Source organism: Epargyreus clarus, unplaced genomic scaffold (assembly GCF_041222505.1).
Source record: "Epargyreus clarus isolate Ecla_fem2 unplaced genomic scaffold, WU_Ecla_fem_2.2 ptg000033l, whole genome shotgun sequence".
Taxonomy (NCBI): Eukaryota; Metazoa; Arthropoda; class Insecta; order Lepidoptera; family Hesperiidae; genus Epargyreus; species Epargyreus clarus.
The window spans coordinates 2,072,754-2,093,945 of NW_027332238.1; the positions used below are offsets into that span (position 1 = coordinate 2,072,754).

Consider the following 21,192-nt stretch of genomic DNA (forward strand, 5'->3'; position numbering starts at 1 on the left):
TGGCGTCGACGCTATGTGTACATATTAAAATGTTTGTTCTGACAGAAATAGTGCAATAAATAAGTGACAATATTTAAATAAGGATAAGAATACGTACTTAGAGGAATGAAGGTCAATAGTAATTAAACGTATGTATACATTTAACCCTTATAAATAGCTCGTAAATGGAACCTTTCTCCTAACTTTCGTAATAAATTTCGTCAAAATTTTGAAGTATTTACCAAAATAAGTTAAAAAACTCAACAGTTTGTACGCATACGTGTTGAAACGTTGTAATTAGTGTTAATTGAATGTAAAAGATAATTGATGGTTGTTTAAATTTATTTTTTACTAACTTTCAAATTAATTCTGCTTAAGTTTTAAAGTTACGTATAAGGAGTCGCATTCTTTCCCCTTGAGTCATGTTCTGCGTGTCCTGTTTAATTAATGCTTCAATGGAACTCGCGTCAATTGTAATCAACTTGTTGGATCATGTATTTATCGAATTTTCTACACTTAACAAAATGTGATATCATATCAATCACCCTATTACTTTTATAATGTAGAAGAAGCATACGAGCACGCAGTCCATTTTAAGTGGCTACTGCCCATGGACATCTATAATCAACCCCAGATAAGAGGTCTATGTTTTGCAACCCCTGGGAATTAAATTGGAATGCCTCGGATAAGTGTCTCCCTTATAATACAGTTCAAAGTAGAGCATAGCTGCACTTAAAACTGTTTTAAGGCTTAAATAGGTTTAGCAGTAGCAGGGGCGGCTAAACCTATAGTGCAGCGTGTGCAGTGCACATGGGCGCCACCATCCCTGAGACAGCTAAGAGTATTGTCTTGGCTCATTATGGTACAACAATGACATTACAGAAGCGGCTAACCAGCTCTGTGGTGGCAGTTATCAAACGCGTGCGCCCTATGGGCGGCTTCTTTTGCGAGCATTTTGTTTCAACTGAAAATATACCTCGAATTTCAGGGGTCAAGTCTAGAAGGCGCCAGGGTTTCTTTGCACACGGGCGCTACACGAGCTAGAGCCGCCCCTGAGCAGTAGTGCCTCCCAGTTCAAATTACAAAGGGTTCTACCTTGTTCAAATCAAACTACTGTCTTGTTGTCATAAATGTAATGAGCTAAAGTAACTCACATTTAAGATAAATTAAACACTATTTAAAACATGTGTTAAAAACTTTTAAGCAATGTCGATTGCAGTGTATGCCAATGTGTAAATGAATACTTTTGATAACATTACCCTCTGCTGTGAGGGAAAATAAATAAATCAAAATAACTATTTAAAAGTATATTGGTGCATGTTATCAGAAAGAAAGAAAGAAATAACTTTATTACGTAATGCATTATTGTATACACATACACATAACAATTACAAATTACTTTAGTTAATTACAAAATAGTGGGATATAGGTATATAGAAACCTCAAGATACATTATAAGACAACACACCCGAATATAAATACAATAGTTAATTAGGCACGTTACAGCATATCCCTATGCTTGTATGCACATTGCATATGGAAAAGGCACTCACTCAGCATTGATGCCATGGTGTGTTGCACGGTGCTGATTTTCAGTGAGCCCACAGGGTGACTCACAGATATGCGTACAGCGAGAGAAGGGCAAAACGTGAGCAGCTGAGGCAATTAATTAATCAGTGTTTCAAATTATAATTATATGGCATATTTATTTACAGGAAACCTAAAATAGCAAAAACAAAATGTCGTCAGATCCAGATGAGGGACCAGTTTATTACAGGGAGATACAGAAGAATGCGTATCTTAAACGAATACCGAACGATGTTAACACTAGCAAACTTAGGGCTTTGGGTCATAAGGTATGTAACATAATTATGTTAAGTGTATTAATTATATTGACGCTTGAAGACAATGTTTACTACGTAATATTGAGTAAACTTTATAGTTTTTTTTTGTAATATAGGAGTACCAGACGAGCATGCAGTCCACATGATAGTAAGTGGCTACTGCCGAACATGGGCATCTGTATTCAACCTCAGATACAATTAGATTTGTACCTGACGTCAGCTATAGATGTGCCGCTACAACAGAGGACTCCACTGGAACACGTCCGAAAAGTATGACTCCCTTATCAGATCCTTTAAACCAGAACACAACAGCGATTAACAAGACACATTATAACAGAAATAGGTGTGGCGGTGATGCCGCTGGAGTACTACCAAAACGCACACAAAGGATTCTACCGCCTTCATTGAATGATTTAGATTTGAAATATTTACCAAAAAAACACAGAATAAACTCACTTATACAAAATATTTGTATGGTCATTAAAATTATTAATTTCTACTAATACACACATATTTAGTGCATTTTTTTTTATAATTATACCTAAACGATGAAGCAGACGGGCTACCTAATGAAAAGCAGTCACCGTCGCCTATGGACATTTGTAACACTTGCAATAATCGCCTGCTTTGGAAGAGAGCTCCTTTTACACCGTTTTTGAAGGGCGCTATGTCATAGCGCTCCGGGAATACCTCAGAAGGAAGTTCATTCCACATCTTGCACGTCTGTGGCAAGAACGTCCGTGCAAAACGAACCTTGCGTGTTTGTTTTTATGTGGTGTGATGGAGACTAGTTACAATTAGTCCTAATAGCAGGAACTCTTCCATGGCAACTTTTACAACGATTCAATCATTATATTGTTGTGTCTCCGATTTTACAGGATGTCACACGAAACAGTGACGCATTAGGAACGACTGAAAAAATACTGTAAAACTGTGAAAATCTACTTAATTCTTAACTGTCTTCACTAAAACGGAAGAGGCTCTCAATCACTTATGAACCGATTTTGAAATTTCTTCTTTTCTCGTCCTCAGAAACCGCCCTTAAAAGCGATGTGGACGCTCCTCTGCGTCCACAACGGCACCACGCCGTTCCTCGAGCAGTACCCAGGCGCTGAGTGTCCGTCCACGCGGGCTCACAGACCGGCGTGGCGCGCGTGTCTCCGGAGCGCCCGCCACGTGACCGCGAGCGTGCAGCCCCGCGCCGGCGACCAGTACGACTTCCTCGTGGACACCGACCGCGGCCCGGTGCGCATGCTCGCGCCCGACTGGTGAGTGTGCCGGTGTGCTGTGTGTGTGTGTGTGTCCGCCACGTGACCAGTACGACTTCCTCGTGGACACCGACCGCGGCCCGGTGCGCATGCTCGCGCCCGACTGGTGAGTGTGCCGGTGTGCTGTGTGTGTGTGTGTGTCCGCCACGTGACCAGTACGACTTCCTCGTGGACACCGACCGCGGCCCGGTGCGCATGCTCGCGCCCGACTGGTGAGTGTGCCGGTGTGCTGTGTGTGTGTGTGTGTCCGCCACGTGACCAGTACGACTTCCTCGTGGACACCGACCGCGGCCCGGTGCGCATGCTCGCGCCCGACTGGTGAGTGTGCCGGTGTGCTGTGTGTGTGTGTGTGTCCGCCACGTGACCAGTACGACTTCCTCGTGGACACCGACCGCGGCCCGGTGCGCATGCTCGCGCCCGACTGGTGAGTGTGCCGGTGTGCTGTGTGTGTGTGTGTGTCCGCCACGTGACCAGTACGACTTCCTCGTGGACACCGACCGCGGCCCGGTGCGCATGCTCGCGCCCGACTGGTGAGTGTGCCGGTGTGCTGTGTGTGTGTGTGTGTCCGCCACGTGACCAGTACGACTTCCTCGTGGACACCGACCGCGGCCCGGTGCGCATGCTCGCGCCCGACTGGTGAGTGTGCCGGTGTGCTGTGTGTGTGTGTGTGTCCGCCACGTGACCAGTACGACTTCCTCGTGGACACCGACCGCGGCCCGGTGCGCATGCTCGCGCCCGACTGGTGAGTGTGCCGGTGTGCTGTGTGTGTGTGTGTGTCCGCCACGTGACCAGTACGACTTCCTCGTGGACACCGACCGCGGCCCGGTGCGCATGCTCGCGCCCGACTGGTGAGTGTGCCGGTGTGCTGTGTGTGTGTGTGTGTCCGCCACGTGACCAGTACGACTTCCTCGTGGACACCGACCGCGGCCCGGTGCGCATGCTCGCGCCCGACTGGTGAGTGTGCCGGTGTGCTGTGTGTGTGTGTGTGTCCGCCACGTGACCAGTACGACTTCCTCGTGGACACCGACCGCGGCCCGGTGCGCATGCTCGCGCCCGACTGGTGAGTGTGCCGGTGTGCTGTGTGTGTGTGTGTGTCCGCCACGTGACCAGTACGACTTCCTCGTGGACACCGACCGCGGCCCGGTGCGCATGCTCGCGCCCGACTGGTGAGTGTGCCGGTGTGCTGTGTGTGTGTGTGTGTCCGCCACGTGACCAGTACGACTTCCTCGTGGACACCGACCGCGGCCCGGTGCGCATGCTCGCGCCCGACTGGTGAGTGTGCCGGTGTGCTGTGTGTGTGTGTGTGTCCGCCACGTGACCAGTACGACTTCCTCGTGGACACCGACCGCGGCCCGGTGCGCATGCTCGCGCCCGACTGGTGAGTGTGCCGGTGTGCTGTGTGTGTGTGTGTGTCCGCCACGTGACCAGTACGACTTCCTCGTGGACACCGACCGCGGCCCGGTGCGCATGCTCGCGCCCGACTGGTGAGTGTGCCGGTGTGCTGTGTGTGTGTGTGTGTCCGCCACGTGACCAGTACGACTTCCTCGTGGACACCGACCGCGGCCCGGTGCGCATGCTCGCGCCCGACTGGTGAGTGTGCCGGTGTGCTGTGTGTGTGTGTGTGTCCGCCACGTGACCAGTACGACTTCCTCGTGGACACCGACCGCGGCCCGGTGCGCATGCTCGCGCCCGACTGGTGAGTGTGCCGGTGTGCTGTGTGTGTGTGTGTGTCCGCCACGTGACCAGTACGACTTCCTCGTGGACACCGACCGCGGCCCGGTGCGCATGCTCGCGCCCGACTGGTGAGTGTGCCGGTGTGCTGTGTGTGTGTGTGTGTCCGCCACGTGACCAGTACGACTTCCTCGTGGACACCGACCGCGGCCCGGTGCGCATGCTCGCGCCCGACTGGTGAGTGTGCCGGTGTGCTGTGTGTGTGTGTGTGTCCGCCACGTGACCAGTACGACTTCCTCGTGGACACCGACCGCGGCCCGGTGCGCATGCTCGCGCCCGACTGGTGAGTGTGCCGGTGTGCTGTGTGTGTGTGTGTGTCCGCCACGTGACCAGTACGACTTCCTCGTGGACACCGACCGCGGCCCGGTGCGCATGCTCGCGCCCGACTGGTGAGTGTGCCGGTGTGCTGTGTGTGTGTGTGTGTCCGCCACGTGACCAGTACGACTTCCTCGTGGACACCGACCGCGGCCCGGTGCGCATGCTCGCGCCCGACTGGTGAGTGTGCGTACGGTTACGTGTAATCTGCCACGAGTAGAGTAGCAGACGAGCATGCAGTCCACCTGATGATAAGTTGTTGCCGCTCATGGTCAACTGTAATCGACCCCAGAAAGAATTAGTTATAGTACCTGAGCTTGGCTCATGGACATCTGTAATCAACCCCAAATAGGATATTCTTATTTGAGATCAGCAATAGATGCGTCGCTATTCCTGAGGAAAACGCTCGAACGGCTCATATTGCTGAAACGCCTCGAAAAAGTATGTCTCCTTTACCACACCCTTCAAAACGGAACACAGCAGCGCCTAACACTGCTGTTATTAGGTAGAATAGGTGTGGCGGTGGTGCCGCCGGAGTCGAACCACGAGGAGTTCTACCACCTTCAAAACTCAAAACCAGAGTCGAATCACAAGAGGTTTTATGTCCTTAAAAAATGCACTGCAATTATGCACTGTAACACATTGCTATATAGACATCATTGTAGTTCTGATTAATAATTTGATCTCCAGGGACTCAATGCAAGAATGGGTGACAACGCTCCGTGCGAAGCTCCACGAGCTCCGCATAGTGGGTCCAGCTCAGAACGTGTACGGGGCTCCGCCCGCGGCGCCCGCGCCCCGCGCCGCCGCGCGAGACCCCGCCAGCCCGCTGCCGCCGCCGCCGCCCGGGCCGCTAGACCCGTGAGTATCTTGTAGAGATCCGGGTTTAGTCCCAGATGGACACTTGACCAACTTGCACCGTCAAACTACACAGAGTAGCTAGAGTCCAAATTTGAGTCAAAGGTGGACATGGAAATATTGACCAATGAAGTGAGTCAGTACAGTCACACTGGCCAGTCATGGTCCAGGTTTGATTTCCAGGCAGACACTTGACCAATGATCCTAGCCCGTACCGTCACACTCGTTAGTTAAGGTCCAGGATCGATTCCCAGGAAGACAGTTGACTATTGAACCCAGACCATATGATTACATTGGTTTGTTAGGATCTCGGTTTGATTCTTAGGAAGACACTTGACTAATAAACCCAGTCCGTAACATCACGCAAGTTAGGTGAGGTCCACCTATTCCTGAAGCCACATATCCCTGAAAGACACTCGACTAGTGGCTGGCACCGCTGCACAGTAAGTCTCCCCCCAGTGCACAGTGTCCCCCCTGCAGCAGTACTCCCGAGCTCCGCACAGTGGGTCCAGCTCAGAACGTGTACGGGGCTCCGCCCGCGGCGCCCGCGCCCCGCGCCGCCGCGCGAGACCCCGCCAGCCCGCTGCCGCCGCCGCCGCCCGGGCCGCTGGATCCGTGAGTAGCCGGGTTCGATGCCCGGGGAGACATTTCATCATTGATTTTTCAGACTCGCTAGTAGGTTAGCACCGGCAAGTGTGCATCATAGGAAGGATCCAGGTTCGTTTTCCAGGCAGAATGGTACTGGATTGGATTCCCGCTCAGAAAGTTAAATTGCACCGTGTTTAGTCACCAATTTTTCAGATACGTTGGTAGCTTTGCATCGGTAAGTGTGCATCATAGGAAGGATTCAGGTTCGTTTTCCAGGCAGAACGGTACTGGATTGGATTCTTGCTTAGAAACTTAAATTGCACCATGTAACCTAACCTAACCAGTGGTGTAATCAGTGAGGGTCCAGGTTAGCTTCCCAGCAAGACACTTGATCAATAAACTTAATGTTTCATGCCACACTAGTCGATCAGAGGCAAGGTTCGATTCCCAGAAGACACTTGACCAATAAACCCAATCTGTCACGTCACGCTACTCAAAATGGGTTTAGGTTCGATTCCCCCCAGTGCACACTGTCTCCCCGCAGGTCCCGCGCAGAACGTGTACGGGGCCCCGCCCGCGCCGCTGCACCCGTGAGTAGCCGGGTTCGATGCCCGGGGAGACATTGTCATGATCATCAGTTCCACTACTGGGCACGGGTCTCCTCTTAGAGTGAGAAGGATTAGGCCATAGTCCACCGCGCTGGACAAGTGCGTATTGGTAGACTTCACACACCTTTAATTTTTTTTAAGGTATATGAATACATTCACTATAGAAAGCAGATAATAAATTTAAGGTCCGGGTTCGATTCCCAGACAGAACGATACTGGGTACGATTCTCAAAAAGACACTAGTATTCAACTAAACTTTAAAATTGTGTAAACTTTAAAAATTAAAATTGTGTAATCTAACCGCTACAGTTTGCCTCGGTCCATGTTCGATTCTCTTTTTAACCATTAAAGGAACTGGTATTATCTTTTATTGCAAATTTTTCTTAGAGTACTCATTTTTTATTTTTCGTTTCAGTGTGCCCGGAATAGAACTACACACGCCCATCAGTCGACCAATAGTAGCTCCAGAAACTCCATCAAATAATGACAATCAAAATTCTTCTCCAGAAGTCAATGATAATACAACAACTACAACTAGTTCCAATCACGCTCAAAATTCAATTAATTCTAACCAAAATTCCATTACTCAAAATTCAGTAACGTCGAATGTTAATACTACAAACACAAATTGTAATAGACCTACAACGAGCGTTAGCTCCCAAAACTCAGTGAACAGCTTTCAAAATTCAATTACATTCCCCCAGAATTCGCTTACCAGCGCTCAGAATTCAATTACCTTCCCCCAGAATTCAATTAACAGCGCTCAGAATTCAATTACCTTTCCCCAGAATTCAATTAACACCGCTCAGAATCCAATCACATTCCCCCAGAATTCGCTAAACAACGGGCCGAGTTCTATCAATTTACCGACAGAAGACATTGATATATCCAGTTGGGATCCGGCTTTTTCGTCACTACCTTCCACGAGCCAAGAGAAGCTGGAGCCTAAGAAAAGTGTAGCGAAAATATGCGGCCAAAACATTTGCCTAGACGATTCTATATTGAAACGTAATGTAACGGACAGTGATGAGGAATTCTTCGCGGAAATAGATAGGATTCACGACTCGGCGGAGAATTTGAATTTGGGAGATGGTAATTTTGGGAAATATAAACAGAGGGTCGTCGTCACGGATGGTGAGAGGGTCGGTCTGTCTAGAGCTGAGAGTGTGGAAGGGTGAGTTACTTAACTTATTTAACTTTTTAAAATCTGATAGTGAAATTTTGGTTTTAGTTTTTTTTTTATATTTGTAAACAGAAGATGTTATTCTTACAAGAATTTAAAAAAAAATCCTTGGCAATTTCTTATTAATTAGTATTAATTTAAGCTGTTTAATCATTCAGTTTTGTTAAATATACAATAAGGTGGATAATTTATCTTTATTTTATTTTTTCAGCAAACAAAGAACGAATATAACAGTGATACAAGTATCAAACAGGCCGCCACACACAGCGATACCCGTCTTGGGCCCCGAGACGGACGTATTCGACTTCAATTTCAAACAAAAACTAAAAATAACAGACACACAACAGAATGACTTCATTAATATTGTTAATACGGAGACCCATTTGAACACAGGGAACAGTTATGGTACGGTATTCAGCCCGGACTCGGATTACGGGCATTTGAGCTTAACGACAACTGTCAATGTCAAAGACGTCAAAGTGACAGATGTCAATGCGACAGATGGGGTGTACGAAAGGCTGTGTCTAGCGTCGACTTCGAATAATGATAGGTCTCCTCTGTCGGTACGAAAAGTTAAAATGGGGGAAAAACAACGTAAATCGTCGCTACCTAATCTAGAATTAGCGGATTCGACATATGAGTATCTATATCCGAGTGTAAATACGACGGTTACGGTTAATAGTGTGCGTGAGGGTGACGGTTCGGTGAATGAAGGGGTTACGAACAGTGATAGAGTGAGTCGATCGGACAGCCAGCGAAGGAATGTCAGGCCGGTTCCGCCTGTGGAGTCTATGGTGAGTTTAGCTCTATGGTTTAAAAATAGTCTAGTCTATTCTAGTTTAAAAATAGTTAGTCTTAGTAAGTCTTGTTTTAAAAATAAAATAGATTCTTCAGATTTTTTCAGAAAAGTATTTTTACAAAATAAATATTTAAAGAAAATATTACTAGAAAATAAATATGATATAAATATTTAAGCTAAAAATGGGTGATAGAATAGTCTTGTAATAAAAAAAATGACAGATATGTTTAGTTGTGAAATAGTAAACAAAATAAATGCTCGAAGAAATCTTTGGTGGCAAGTAAATTTAATCATTGATGTCATGGCGTCCTAGTGACGTCACTGTAGTGTATTAGTAAGTACGCTCATAATTAAACACTAAACATAGATACGAGTACTAGCACGAGTACTGGTATGGCGTGCGGTATTGGTACGCATCTGGCGACATCGAGTAACTTTTTTTTTTTTTATAATATAAGAGTAGCAGACGAGCATGCAGTCCACCTGATGGTAAGTGGCTACTGCCGCCCATGGACATCTGTAATCAACCCCAGATAGGATTAGATTTTCCTACCTGAGGTCGGCCACAGATGCGCCGCTATCCCTGAGGACTAAGCTGGAACGCCTCGGAAAAGTTTGTCTCCCTTACCACGCCCTTCAAACCGGAACACAGCAGCGCCTAACACTGCTGTTATTAGGTAGAAATAGGTGTGGCGGTGGTGCCGCCGGAGTCGAACCACAAAGGGTTCTACCACCTTCATCACCACTGTCAGTTGATCTGGTACGTCACTCTTAGTGTGGACGCCGTGTGGGTAGGATCGTAGTGGATCGATTTGCATTATATTTGTACTAACCGAACCAGTACAGTCACGACTTGGCATTTAATTTTTCTCGAGAAAAATATACAAGATATTTATTATGAATGACGTGACTGAGGTGTGACGTCATTTACTTTGGTTGGTATTTTAGCTAACATGGTCGACTGCAGTATACAATATACTTTACAAATTAAAAAAAAAAATCTTAAACTTTTAGGTTAGGTTTGGTTAGGTTAGATTTAAAAAATGCGTAATTTTGAAGAATCACTAGCTGACCCAGCAAACGTTGTATTGCCATATAAATAAAAAAAAATTTAGGGTTGTACTACCCCTAACATTTAGGGGGATGAAAAATAGATGTTGGCCGATTCTCATAGATACCGGATAAGCGCAAAAAAACTCATCAAAATCGGTCAAGCCGTTTCGGAGGAGTATGGCAACGAAAACTGTGACACGAGAATTTTATATATTAGATTTTAACGTTTATTTTCTTTACATATTTCATTAATATTGTCATCGTGTACTCTACTTCTTCTTTGATAACAACAATTTGTTATTTAGTCATATTGAATTGTTAGAACTAAAATTATATTAATAGTTTACAGATGACTTATATATTTGTAAGCCACTCAGTAAAAAAAAAAAAATTATCACTTGCTTAAACGGTGAAGGAAAACATCGTGAGGAAACCTGCATACCTTAGAGATTTATAAAAAAAAAAGAAAAAAATCTTAAAGGTATGTGAAGTCTACCAATACGCACTTGGCCAGCGCGGTGGACTATGGCCTGATCCTTCTCACTCTGAGAGGAGACCCGTGCCCAGCAGTGGGACAGTAATGGGTTGATGATGATGATGATGATGAAGCCACTCAGTGGCAGAATAAGCGACTATGTACCAAAAATGTGTAACAACTAACAATAATATTATTCATTCACTAATAAATTTATTTGCTTTGATTTAATATTGTCATCATGTATACTGTAAACAACGCCATCTACCAGCAGAGGTAGACACTATGTTGACAAAATGTGACGTCACAGGTGCGAGGTAACGTCGAACGCTCTCAAAGTCAGAACGCATACGACGGCGAGCCGAGACGCGATGTTAGAAGAGTGCAGAACGATAGCCCGAAGAGGGAGACGAAGATAGGTAAGATATAGTCAATAGTACTTATATATTTTTATGTTATAAAAGTGACTTACATATGAGGCGACCATCTTTTGTCATATTCGCACGCTTGCCAAACCTCGCCAAACCGTTGCAAATTCAAACGTGCGGATAGATAGTCGAAGGTGGTAGAAACCTTTGTGGTTCGACTCCGGCGGCACCACCGCCACACCTTTTTCTACCTAATAACAGCAGTGTAAAAAAAAAGCGCTGCTGTGTTCCAGTTTGAAGGGTGTGGTAAGGGAGGCAGACTTTTCCGAGGCGTTCCAGCTTAGTCCTCAGGGGTGGCGGCGCATTTGGCCGACCTCAGGTAGGAATGTCTAATCCTATCTGGGGTTGATTACAGATGTCTTTACACGGCATTACGTAGGCTGCATGCTCGTCTGCTACTTTTTTATAATATATAAAAATAATCATTGGGGGTAAGAAATAAATACTTTTTGTTTCCATCCCCTCTATATATGCTATATCCCCCTCTATATACGTCCAGGGGTAGAATCCCCGTTCTATATGAAGTTTGTTACAGATGTCCAAATGACTGTAACCTTACCATCAGGTGGACTGCATATTAACCACTTATCTACACTAATATTATAAAGAGGAAAACTTTGTTTGTTTGTTCGGTTGTAATGAATAGGCTCAAAAACTACTGGACCAATTCTAAAAATTCTTTCACCATTCGAAAGCTACACTATCCACGAGTAACATAGGCTATATTTTATATGAAATATATTTAATAAATAGATTTTGAGGCGGTTCAAAGTTTGCCGGGTCAGCTAGTCTTATATATTTTCTATTTTCAGAGAAGCCAGAGCCACACCCGAAGCCAATATGGAAGAGAGGTCTAACAGAATTGTCATTGTTAAGCAAGTTACGTGGTATAGCGCAGCCGAGGCGGCAGAGTCCGCCTGCAGTCACAGCAGATAGGTAGGTTAACGAGGTCTCGGGTTCGATTTCCGCACGTGTGATGTGTTGAATATATATTGAAATCTCTTATTACGGAAACGGAAACGCACATACATTCTTAAAAACAGTCACGCACACAAATAAACGCACGTGCACACACACAAGCAAATATATATATATATACCCTCATGTACTCACAGAGAAAGGTAGAGACAAAATTATGCACACATACACGCATGCACAGGTGTAAAAGCGCAAACGCATACACATACCCACAAGCAGACACACACATACACAGCGAGCACACGCACAAAGAACATAGAGAGACACACAAGCAAACATCTACACACATACACGTACAAACACATGCAAAAACACGTGCACGCATACGCATACGTACACACACATAGACGTTTGTATCTACCCAATTCGAGTACTAGTAATATACTGCCAGCGAAAGTCCAGTCAAATTAATTATGACTTGCTTAAAACAGTGAAGGAAAACATCGTGAAGAAACCTGAGAAAAAAAAAGAAAAAGTTCTCAAAGGTATGTGAAGTCTACCAATACGCACTTGTCCAGCGCGGTGGACTATGGGCTAATCCTTCTCATTCTGAGAGGAGACCCGTGCCCAGCAGCGGGACAGTAATGGGTTGATGCGGATGATGTATAGATTTTGTATTGATTTGATGTCATGATTTGTAGGGGATGAAATACTGTGTTGTAACGAAGTTGTCATTTATTTGTAATTGTAATCAAATCAAATCAAATCAATTTTTTTTATTCAAAATAGGTTCTTTACAGAGCACTTTTTGAATGTCAAACTACCACCACTTCACAAGGTGTTTCGTTATGGAGAAGAAGCGGCGAAAGAAACTCCATAACACACATCTTTTAAAAAAAATGGATTTTACAATGTTAAACTTAATCTAATGGTACATGTGGAGCTGGGGCTACTTCAGACCACACCGTTTTGTCAGTCAAATAATCACTTAGTTTATAGTACGCTTTTTACATAGCGTTTGTTTAACGACATGCTTGAACTTTTTTTCTGTGAGATTCAAAATGTATTCAAATGTATGTAATGTGTTTGAAAGTTGTATTGTGTGATGTAAATTTATATAATACTAATGGGAATTGTTGTGTGTGCCGGAAGGCGACACACTGTCGCATGGCCGAATGTCATGATTTCCGAATTTAATAATTATTTTGTTGTCGTTTTAACAGCAATGATTGAAAAATTAATATTAAAATTGGTAGGACTTGTGGCGGTCCTCCACGGTTCGGTTTGCACGGACGTTCTTGCCGCGGACGTGCAAGATGTAGAATGAACTTCCTCCTGAGGTATTCCCTCAGGACTATGACATGGGGCTCTTCAAAAAAGGTGCAAAAAGAGCTCTAATACAAAGCCGGCGATGCATTGGCGACTCCTCTGGTGTTGCAAATGTCTATAGGCGGCGTTGACTACTTTCCATCAGGTAGCACGTCTGCCTAATCGTTAGGTTATACGATAAAAAAAAAAGGTAGTTTGATATTAAAATAAACTTATATTGTGGGTAGTATGCACCTAAAATCCCGATAAAAGTCTGTGATAACGTCGGCTCTGGTAGTCGGTTTGAGAGTCGTACGTTAACCATCAAGGTGATAAGTTGTTTAGTGGAAACTATGCTAGTTGGCTGATAAAAGTGTTAAAAATGGAATAAAAGTATGTAATGTGCTGCGAATTGGAGTTTTTCTGATAATTGTATTTCTTTTCAGGGTAGCATCATCCCCCGTGAAGGTGGTGCGTCGATCTCGTCCGGAAGTAAGGGTTGATAGCGCTAGGCGGAGAAGTAGTTCTTTGAGCAATGGTAAGGGTTTACTACCCCTGTTTTTAACGACGAAGTAATGGAATAGACTCCGTAATATTATTTTCTTTTGTCAGCTTGACATAGCGAACGATCTTAGTCTTTTTTTTATAATAAAGAAGTAGCAGACGAGCATGTAGTCCACCTGATGGTAAGTGGCTACTGCCGACCATGGACATGTGTTATCAACCCCAGATAGGATTAGATATTCCTCCCTGAGGTCGGCCACAGTTGCGCCCCCTGAGGACTAAACTGGAACGCTTCAGTGCTAAAAGTGCTAAAACTGCTGTTATTAGGTAAAAAAGGGGTGTGGCGGTGGTGCCGTCGGAGTCGAACCACAAGGGGTTGTACCACCTAATTATTAATATTTTTTTATATCAGCTTGAGGCTTATGCTGCAATTCTATGACATGAGGCTCTTCAAGAAAAATGCAAAAAGAGCTCTCATCCAAAGCCGGCGATGCTTTGCGACCCCTCTAGTGTTGCAAATGTCCTTGTCCATACTGCAGCAACCTTACCATCAGGTGGACTGTACTTTTGTTGTTTACCGACCGATTTCCTTCATTCCTTCACTCACCACCCCCAAATCTCAACTACCCCCCCCCCCAGGTCAGTCGCCCCCCCACCACGCGCTGCAACCCCTGCGAGCCCGGCAAGCGGCCGCGCTGCGAGCGGAGCAACGCCGCGGGGCGTGCGTAGCGGCCGCGGTGAGCGCGGCGGACCCGCCCGTGCTCTGCGAGTACGAGAGGATGGTGTGGTGAGTGTGTGGGGATGTCATTGAGAAAACAGGGGGGTCACAGGGGCTCTAGTGGCTCAGGGAGGTCACAGGGCCTCTAATGGCTTAGTGGGGGTCATAGGGACTAGCGGCTTCATGGGGGGTCACAGGGGCTCTAGCGACTTAATGAGGGGGTCACAGGGCCTCTAGCGGCTCAATGAGGGGGTCGCAGGGGCTCTAGTGGGTTAATGTGGGGGGGGTCACAGGGGCTGTAGTGGCTTAATGGGGGTGGGGGTCGCCGGGGCTCTAGTGACTTAATCCTGATCCTAGAGGGCCTCCAAACACAGTTGCTTAAAAAAAAGGTCGACAATCTATGAAGTGTATATCATTCAGCGAAAAAAAAAATTCACCGGATCACAGAACTTTCCGCCCCGGGCCTCCGACGACCTTAGTCCCGTCCGTTAAACCGTCGAGTCGGACTCGCACGTGGTCAGTTTTTTTCGTGGGGACACCCTGCACAGATTCCTCTCTGACGCAGGGGTAGTGTAGAGGATATGCCGGACTTTACAATAAATACATAATCGCGTTAAGTGATCAACTTTCCCCTGTGACCTCCATACAAAATCTTATGCTGCCACCGCGCCTGTGAGAAAAGCGACTGAATATTGTTAGTAAATCAATTATTTTTTACAAATTTACTTAATCCGTTATGCGCGGTCCACGACGTTAAAGAATTGTGTGAATAAAATACGTGGAGGTATTTTGGACATAAAATTTCAAGGACTAACGATGAAATTTTCTTTTTTCTTTGCCGGCACAATTTTGTATTACTTACTTTTTCCGGTGGCTAATCGACCCAAGGTAGATCTGGGCCTTCGATACGAACAGTCACCATCTCTCCCGATCCTGCGATTTTGAATTTTTTATTTCATATTGAATTGAATATAGTAATATTGAAGTTTCAAAAATCGATTATTAACCGATTATTCCTTCATCAGTCGATCTCTTTTGAAACGAAATCTAAGTAAATCGATTATATATTTCTCAATTTATTAATAATCGATTTGTATTCTCTTTCTCATCCCTTCCATTATTTTGTTTCTAGGGTAGCCCGTTGGGGTCCGAGCGGTGTTCGTTGCGGCGGTCGAGCGGGTGACCGCGTCGCCGCTCTGGCGGGCGCCCGCCCCGCTGCGTTACAGCACGCCCGTACTGCGCTCAAAACCGCGCGGACACCGCTGGTGAGTTGATCTTACAGTGGTGTAGGTGTGACTTCGGTGCCGTGAAGGAGATCGACTGTCATCAAGAGATGGTGCCACTAACTTGCGAAATTTCGCAGCATATATATACGTTCTACACTGAGAAATGTCACGATTTTCTCGTCACAATCACCTAGACCTTGGGCGGAAGTGACTGCGCTGTGATGTGCGTGTGTGTTTGTATGTATGTATGTATGTATGACTGTGTGTGTTAGTGGCTCGTTGGAGTTCAAGCGGCGTCCGCTGCGTGTGTATAACTGTATGTGTATGTGTGTGTGTGACCGCGCGGCGCATGTGTTTGTCTGTGTATTTATTTATTTATTTATATATTTATTGTAAAAGTAACAAAAAGTTATATTACAACAGGGCAGACTTAATGCCTAATGGCATTCTCTACCAGTCAACCCTTGGTGATTGGAGAGAATTTACGGCAGGTGTTAAATAAATAAATAATATAATACATTAAGGATAAATAAATAATATACATATTTTATACATACATACATAAATATGTTTAAAATATAATAAATAAATATACATATAAGTGATAAGAGAGAAAAAAAAAGAAGCTTTATTTGTCAGATGAGGTGCTCAGATGCTCTCGGACAAGTTTTTTGAAAATAGCTTTGATGGTGTATATGTTGTGGGATAGCGATCCGCTGCGTATGTATGACTGTGTGTGTGTGTGTGTTACGATGGGGTGCGAGTGGTGCTGGTGAGTTGACGGCAGTATGGGTTTTATGACAAACATTGAATTGCATTTTGACAATGGTTTTACGTTGGTCAAATATTTACCCCCCCGTGTCAAACATTCACATCCCTTTGCTAAGCATTCACCTCCCTTTACCGAGCGTTCACCTCCCTTTGCCAAACGTTCGCCTCCATTTCTCCAACCATTCACCTTTCTTTGCCAACATTCATCTTGTGTTAGCAACAGTCAGGCTCCCTTTACCAAACAGTTACCTCTGTTTGCACGATATTCACCTCCGTTTGCCTAAAATTCACCTCCCTTTGCCAATGGCCAGCATCTGTTTGCCAATCATTGACTTCCCTTAGCCAATGGCCGATCTCCGTTTACAAAATATTGACTTCCTTTTGCCAATGGTTGGCCTCCGTTTGTCAAACAATCACCTCTCTTTGCCAAATGTTCACCTCCCTTTCATCAAACATTTATTTTATTTATTTATTTATTTATTGCACCTCTATAAAAATAACAGATACAATAGGGCAAACTTAATGCCTGATTGCATTCTCTGCCAGTCAACGCTTGGTGGATGGAGAAAATGGAGGCAGGTGTTAATTATATTATTATATACATTAAATTAATTTAATTTATTATAAATACATATACTTCTGATATATATCAAAATATATAAACAAATACATACATATTATATAAAATAAACAGTACAGATGATTAAGATATTGACGAGGTGTTAAGAAAATGCTCTCGGACAAGTTTTTAAATACCGCTTTACATATATAACATTCACCTCTTATTACCAACAATCGGGCTCCGTTTGCCAAATATTCAGTTCTATTAGCCAAATATTCAGCTCTATTAGCCAAATATTCAGCTCTATTACCCAAATATTCAGCTCTATTAGCCAAATATTCAACTCTATTAGCCAATTATTGACCTCCCTTTGCCAATAGCCTCAGTTTGTCAATCAACCGGCCTTAGTCGAAGATTTAATACAGTAAAACCCGTTTAAGACGATTTCACAGGGACCCCACCAAAAACGCGTCTTAAGCGAGAAAACGTATTAAGCGGGATAAGACAAAACTATAAGAACTTCAATAGATTGTATTTCGTAGGGTGCCATACAAAATACCACGTTGCCATCAATAGAAGAATATTCAGGAAAACCCTGCAATATCACGTGTTGTTCTTCTTCCACCGTGACGTCAACCCCGTTATTCCTGAAACCTGCTTTCTTGAAACAATTTTGAATGGTTTCAAGCATAATTGCTTCCCATGCCGCGGCAATGCTTAAAATCGCATCATGCACGATCAAGGGTCGTTTGCTATCAGGGCGTTCCACTTCTTGAAGATAACGATAAGTCTTGTCCTGTAACCTTGTTTAAGGACCTATATGATTCCCTGATCCATCCGTTGTAATTTGATTGTGTGCATTTGAAATGTGCCAGCCAGTTACGAATTAGGCGTAGGTATTAAACGGGATTGTCCCTGTAGTTCCGGGACTAGAATAGGGCTACGGTATCTCCTGCCTGTCGTAGGAGGCGACTAAAAGGGGACTTCCGGGGTCGCGGGCGGCAAGAGTGGGAGCTCGAACCGTTCAGCAAGCGACCCCGGGAAGGACGGCGGTATGTGTGGTCGCATACCGTCGTAAACACTACATGGTGTGGGAGGAGCGAAAACTGCTCCTCCAGGGTAGAGCCCGATCGGGGCATCGCGCTTGGAGGGCTCCGGTTGTGTTCCGTCGGAGATCCCGGAGTTCTCCAACAAGCGCCGAGGACGGCCACCGGGGGGGTTTTAGTGCGGTAAAAATCCCACATAACCCGGCGTCGCTCCCATGTCGTCGGGTACCTTTTGAAGGTTTCCCCCTCGAGAAAAAAAAAAAAAAAAAAGGTATTAAACGGGATGTCAAAGCGTATTAAGCGTTAAGAAATGTATGAAAACATGTCTCAAAATGCAGGGACTGGCGTAAAATGGCGTATTATGCGAGAAATCGTATTAAGCGTGATCCTTAAGCGGGTTCTACTGTATATGTTTTTGTTATAGGTGGACATACTCTTCCACCGGGTGCCCCTCGGGAAGATATACGTCATCAACAGGAAAGACAATGAAAGCTTAGGTAAGTCACTTTCCCATCACTAACCCGCACTAAAACCCCCCCGGTGGCCGTCCTCGCGCTGCGTAGAGGACTCCGGGATCTCCAACGGAACGCAACCGGAGTCCACTTGGCGCGTTGCCCCGTCGGGCTCCGCCCAGGTGAGCTTGAAACTCACCACACCATCTGGTGTTCACGACAGTATGCGACCACACATACCGCCGTCCATCCCGAGGTTGCTGGCCGGGCGGTTCGAGCTCCACTCTTGCCGTCTCCCATCACTACCCCACCGCTGGGCATTAAACTCAATTAGTGGGATTTTTTTTTATAATGTACAAGTAATAAATGAGTAGATGACAAATTGTTAGTTACAATCTTTATATATATATTTCTTATGTGCGTGTGTATATCACTGAACTCCTCCTAAACGACTGGACTGATTTTGATGAAATTTGTTGTGTGTGTTCAAGGGGACTTGAGAATGGTTTAGATTCACAATTTAGTCCATGGGAAATGGTTTTTTTTAATTAATTCGCTGGAACAGAACCTTTAAATTTATTAATAAAATTTAGTAATACGAAACCTACATATTTATTAAACTTTTGTTTTAAATTGTTTTCAGGATTCAAACTGGACAGTGAGTGTACGATAGTGTCGGTGGAGGGGGGGTCGCCCGCGGCGAGGGTGGGGGTACCCCCTCCAGGCAAATGGTGTATCACTGAGGTCAATAATAGACCTATTAACTTGGTTAAGGTAAGGTTTTTAGTTTGGGATAGAATTTAATTTTAGTCTAGGTAGAATTGTGATTTAGTTAAAATTTTGATAACGGCAAAATTATAATTTAGTGATGTTTAGATTCATGTCATAACTCTGTGTCAGTAATGTCATCTCATAACTGAGGTCAATAATAGGTCTAATTTGGTAGAATTGCAATTTAGTTTAGGTAAAATTGTGTTGAATTAGAATTTTGGTTGGGGTTAGGGAATTTTAGAATTTTAGTTGGGTGGAATTGTAATTTAGTTGTGGTTAGATTTAATTTTGTTAAAGTAGGATTTAAATCTAGTGAAAGTAAATTATGATTTAGATAAAAAATATATTCTGGTAAAATGGTAATTTAGTTGTAGTTGCATTTAATTTTAGTAAGCGTAGAATTTAAATTTAGTTAATGTAAAATTGTGATTTAGTTACAATTGTAATTGAGTTAAAATTGTAATTCACCTAAGGTAAGAATTATATTTAGTGACAGTGTAATTTAAATTTAGTTTAGGTAAAATTCAAATTCAGTCAGAATTTTTATTAAGGTAACTATAAGAATTTAAATGTTAAAGTAGAATTTAAATAGTCTAGGTAAATAAGTGTAGAGTTTATATTTTGTTCGAGGTAAAATTATAATCTAGTTATGAGATTTAAGTATCACTAAAGTTATTAACAGGCTTATTAATTTGGTTAAGATAAGGTTTAAGGATTAAGGTTTAAATTTAAATTTATCTTAATATTCTGATTTAGTAAAAAATATTAAGGTAAAATTATTATCATGTTAAGTAATATTATTATTAAAATAAATTATTAACAACTTTAAAATATACAACTACTACTATTACTGCTGCTACAAATTTTGAATAAATAATTTAAAATTATTATTTAGTTATTAATCTGAAATTAATAAATTATAATTTTACACCAACTAAATAAACACAACATGTTCCATAAAAAAATAGCAAAAATAAATAAATTTTATAAAAATTTAATTAAAATATTATTAACACCAAATTGAAATATTATTAACATTGAATTAAATTTTTATCAACATTAAATTAAAGTTTTATTATCATTGAATTAAATTTTATCAACATTACATTAAAGTATTATTAACATTAAATTAAAATTTATTAACGTTAAATTAATGATTAATTTTAACTTAATTTTACAGGGTGGCGAAGAAGAAATAAACCGACTGTCCACCCACGGTACCGAGGTGTCTATACTAATCCAGCCGGCGGCGTTGGTTAAGAAACTCAGGGCAGCTATAAAGTCTAGTAAACCACTCCTAAGTATTAGGTAATGTGTAGGAGAACCACTGGCCCACTGCTGTGCCCTTACCATGAGTTTACGTTTTGACAAATATTTATTTATTTATTTATGTACCAAAAGATCGTTATTTGACAATATGTGTCTAATAGAAATTGACAAATTTTGATGTTGACTAATTATTAAATAACGAGTGTAAACCAATATTTCTTTGTCGGATTTTTTTAAATTTACCTGGTCTTTTACCTGTTTGAAATGAGGAAAATCCCCTTTATTTATTTATTTATTTATTCTTAAAACACCATTACATCTATCCTTACAGGCTAAACACCCAATACGATAGAGAGGCCTTATTTTAAACACTTAACTAAATTCTTACCTACATTCCTACTTCATTGAACATATAATAATAATAATAATAATAAACGTTTATTGCCATAATAACACAGTTACACACAGAATAAATGTACATTTTACAGTAATATAAATATGACAAAAGGAATTCGGCT

General features: G+C 43.3%; 1 protein-coding gene and 1 long non-coding RNA gene across 2 annotated transcripts in view; one reads left to right on the forward strand and one right to left on the reverse strand.

Annotated features, from left to right (window-relative positions):
• The window catches only part of LOC140755407 (uncharacterized), a 56,592-nt gene that overhangs the window by 35,002 nt on the left and 398 nt on the right, over positions 1 to 21,192 (reverse strand). The gene's annotated exons all lie outside the window — the stretch shown is intronic.
• Positions 4 to 21,152, forward strand: LOC140755331 (uncharacterized). Its single transcript, XM_073090525.1, has 15 exons — positions 4 to 128; positions 1,695 to 1,835; positions 2,856 to 3,091; positions 5,828 to 5,998; positions 6,476 to 6,610; positions 7,607 to 8,365; positions 8,586 to 9,168; positions 11,012 to 11,120; positions 11,942 to 12,065; positions 13,802 to 13,893; positions 14,499 to 14,646; positions 15,710 to 15,842; positions 18,607 to 18,679; positions 19,278 to 19,408; positions 20,586 to 21,152. Exons 2-15 carry the CDS (start codon positions 1,719 to 1,721, stop codon positions 20,715 to 20,717), a joined length of 2,943 nt encoding a protein of 980 aa, XP_072946626.1. The 5' UTR covers positions 4 to 128; positions 1,695 to 1,718; the 3' UTR covers positions 20,718 to 21,152.

Coding starts and splice junctions, on each gene's coding strand:
- LOC140755331 (XM_073090525.1), top strand. CDS start 1,719: ATGTCGTCAGATCCAGATGAGGGACCAGTTTATTACAGGGAGATACAG. Junction 9,169..11,011: donor TTCCGCCTGTGGAGTCTATG/GTGAGTTTAGCT, acceptor GTGACGTCACAG/GTGCGAGGTAACGTCGAACG. Junction 14,647..15,709: donor GAGTACGAGAGGATGGTGTG/GTGAGTGTGTGG, acceptor TTTTGTTTCTAG/GGTAGCCCGTTGGGGTCCGA.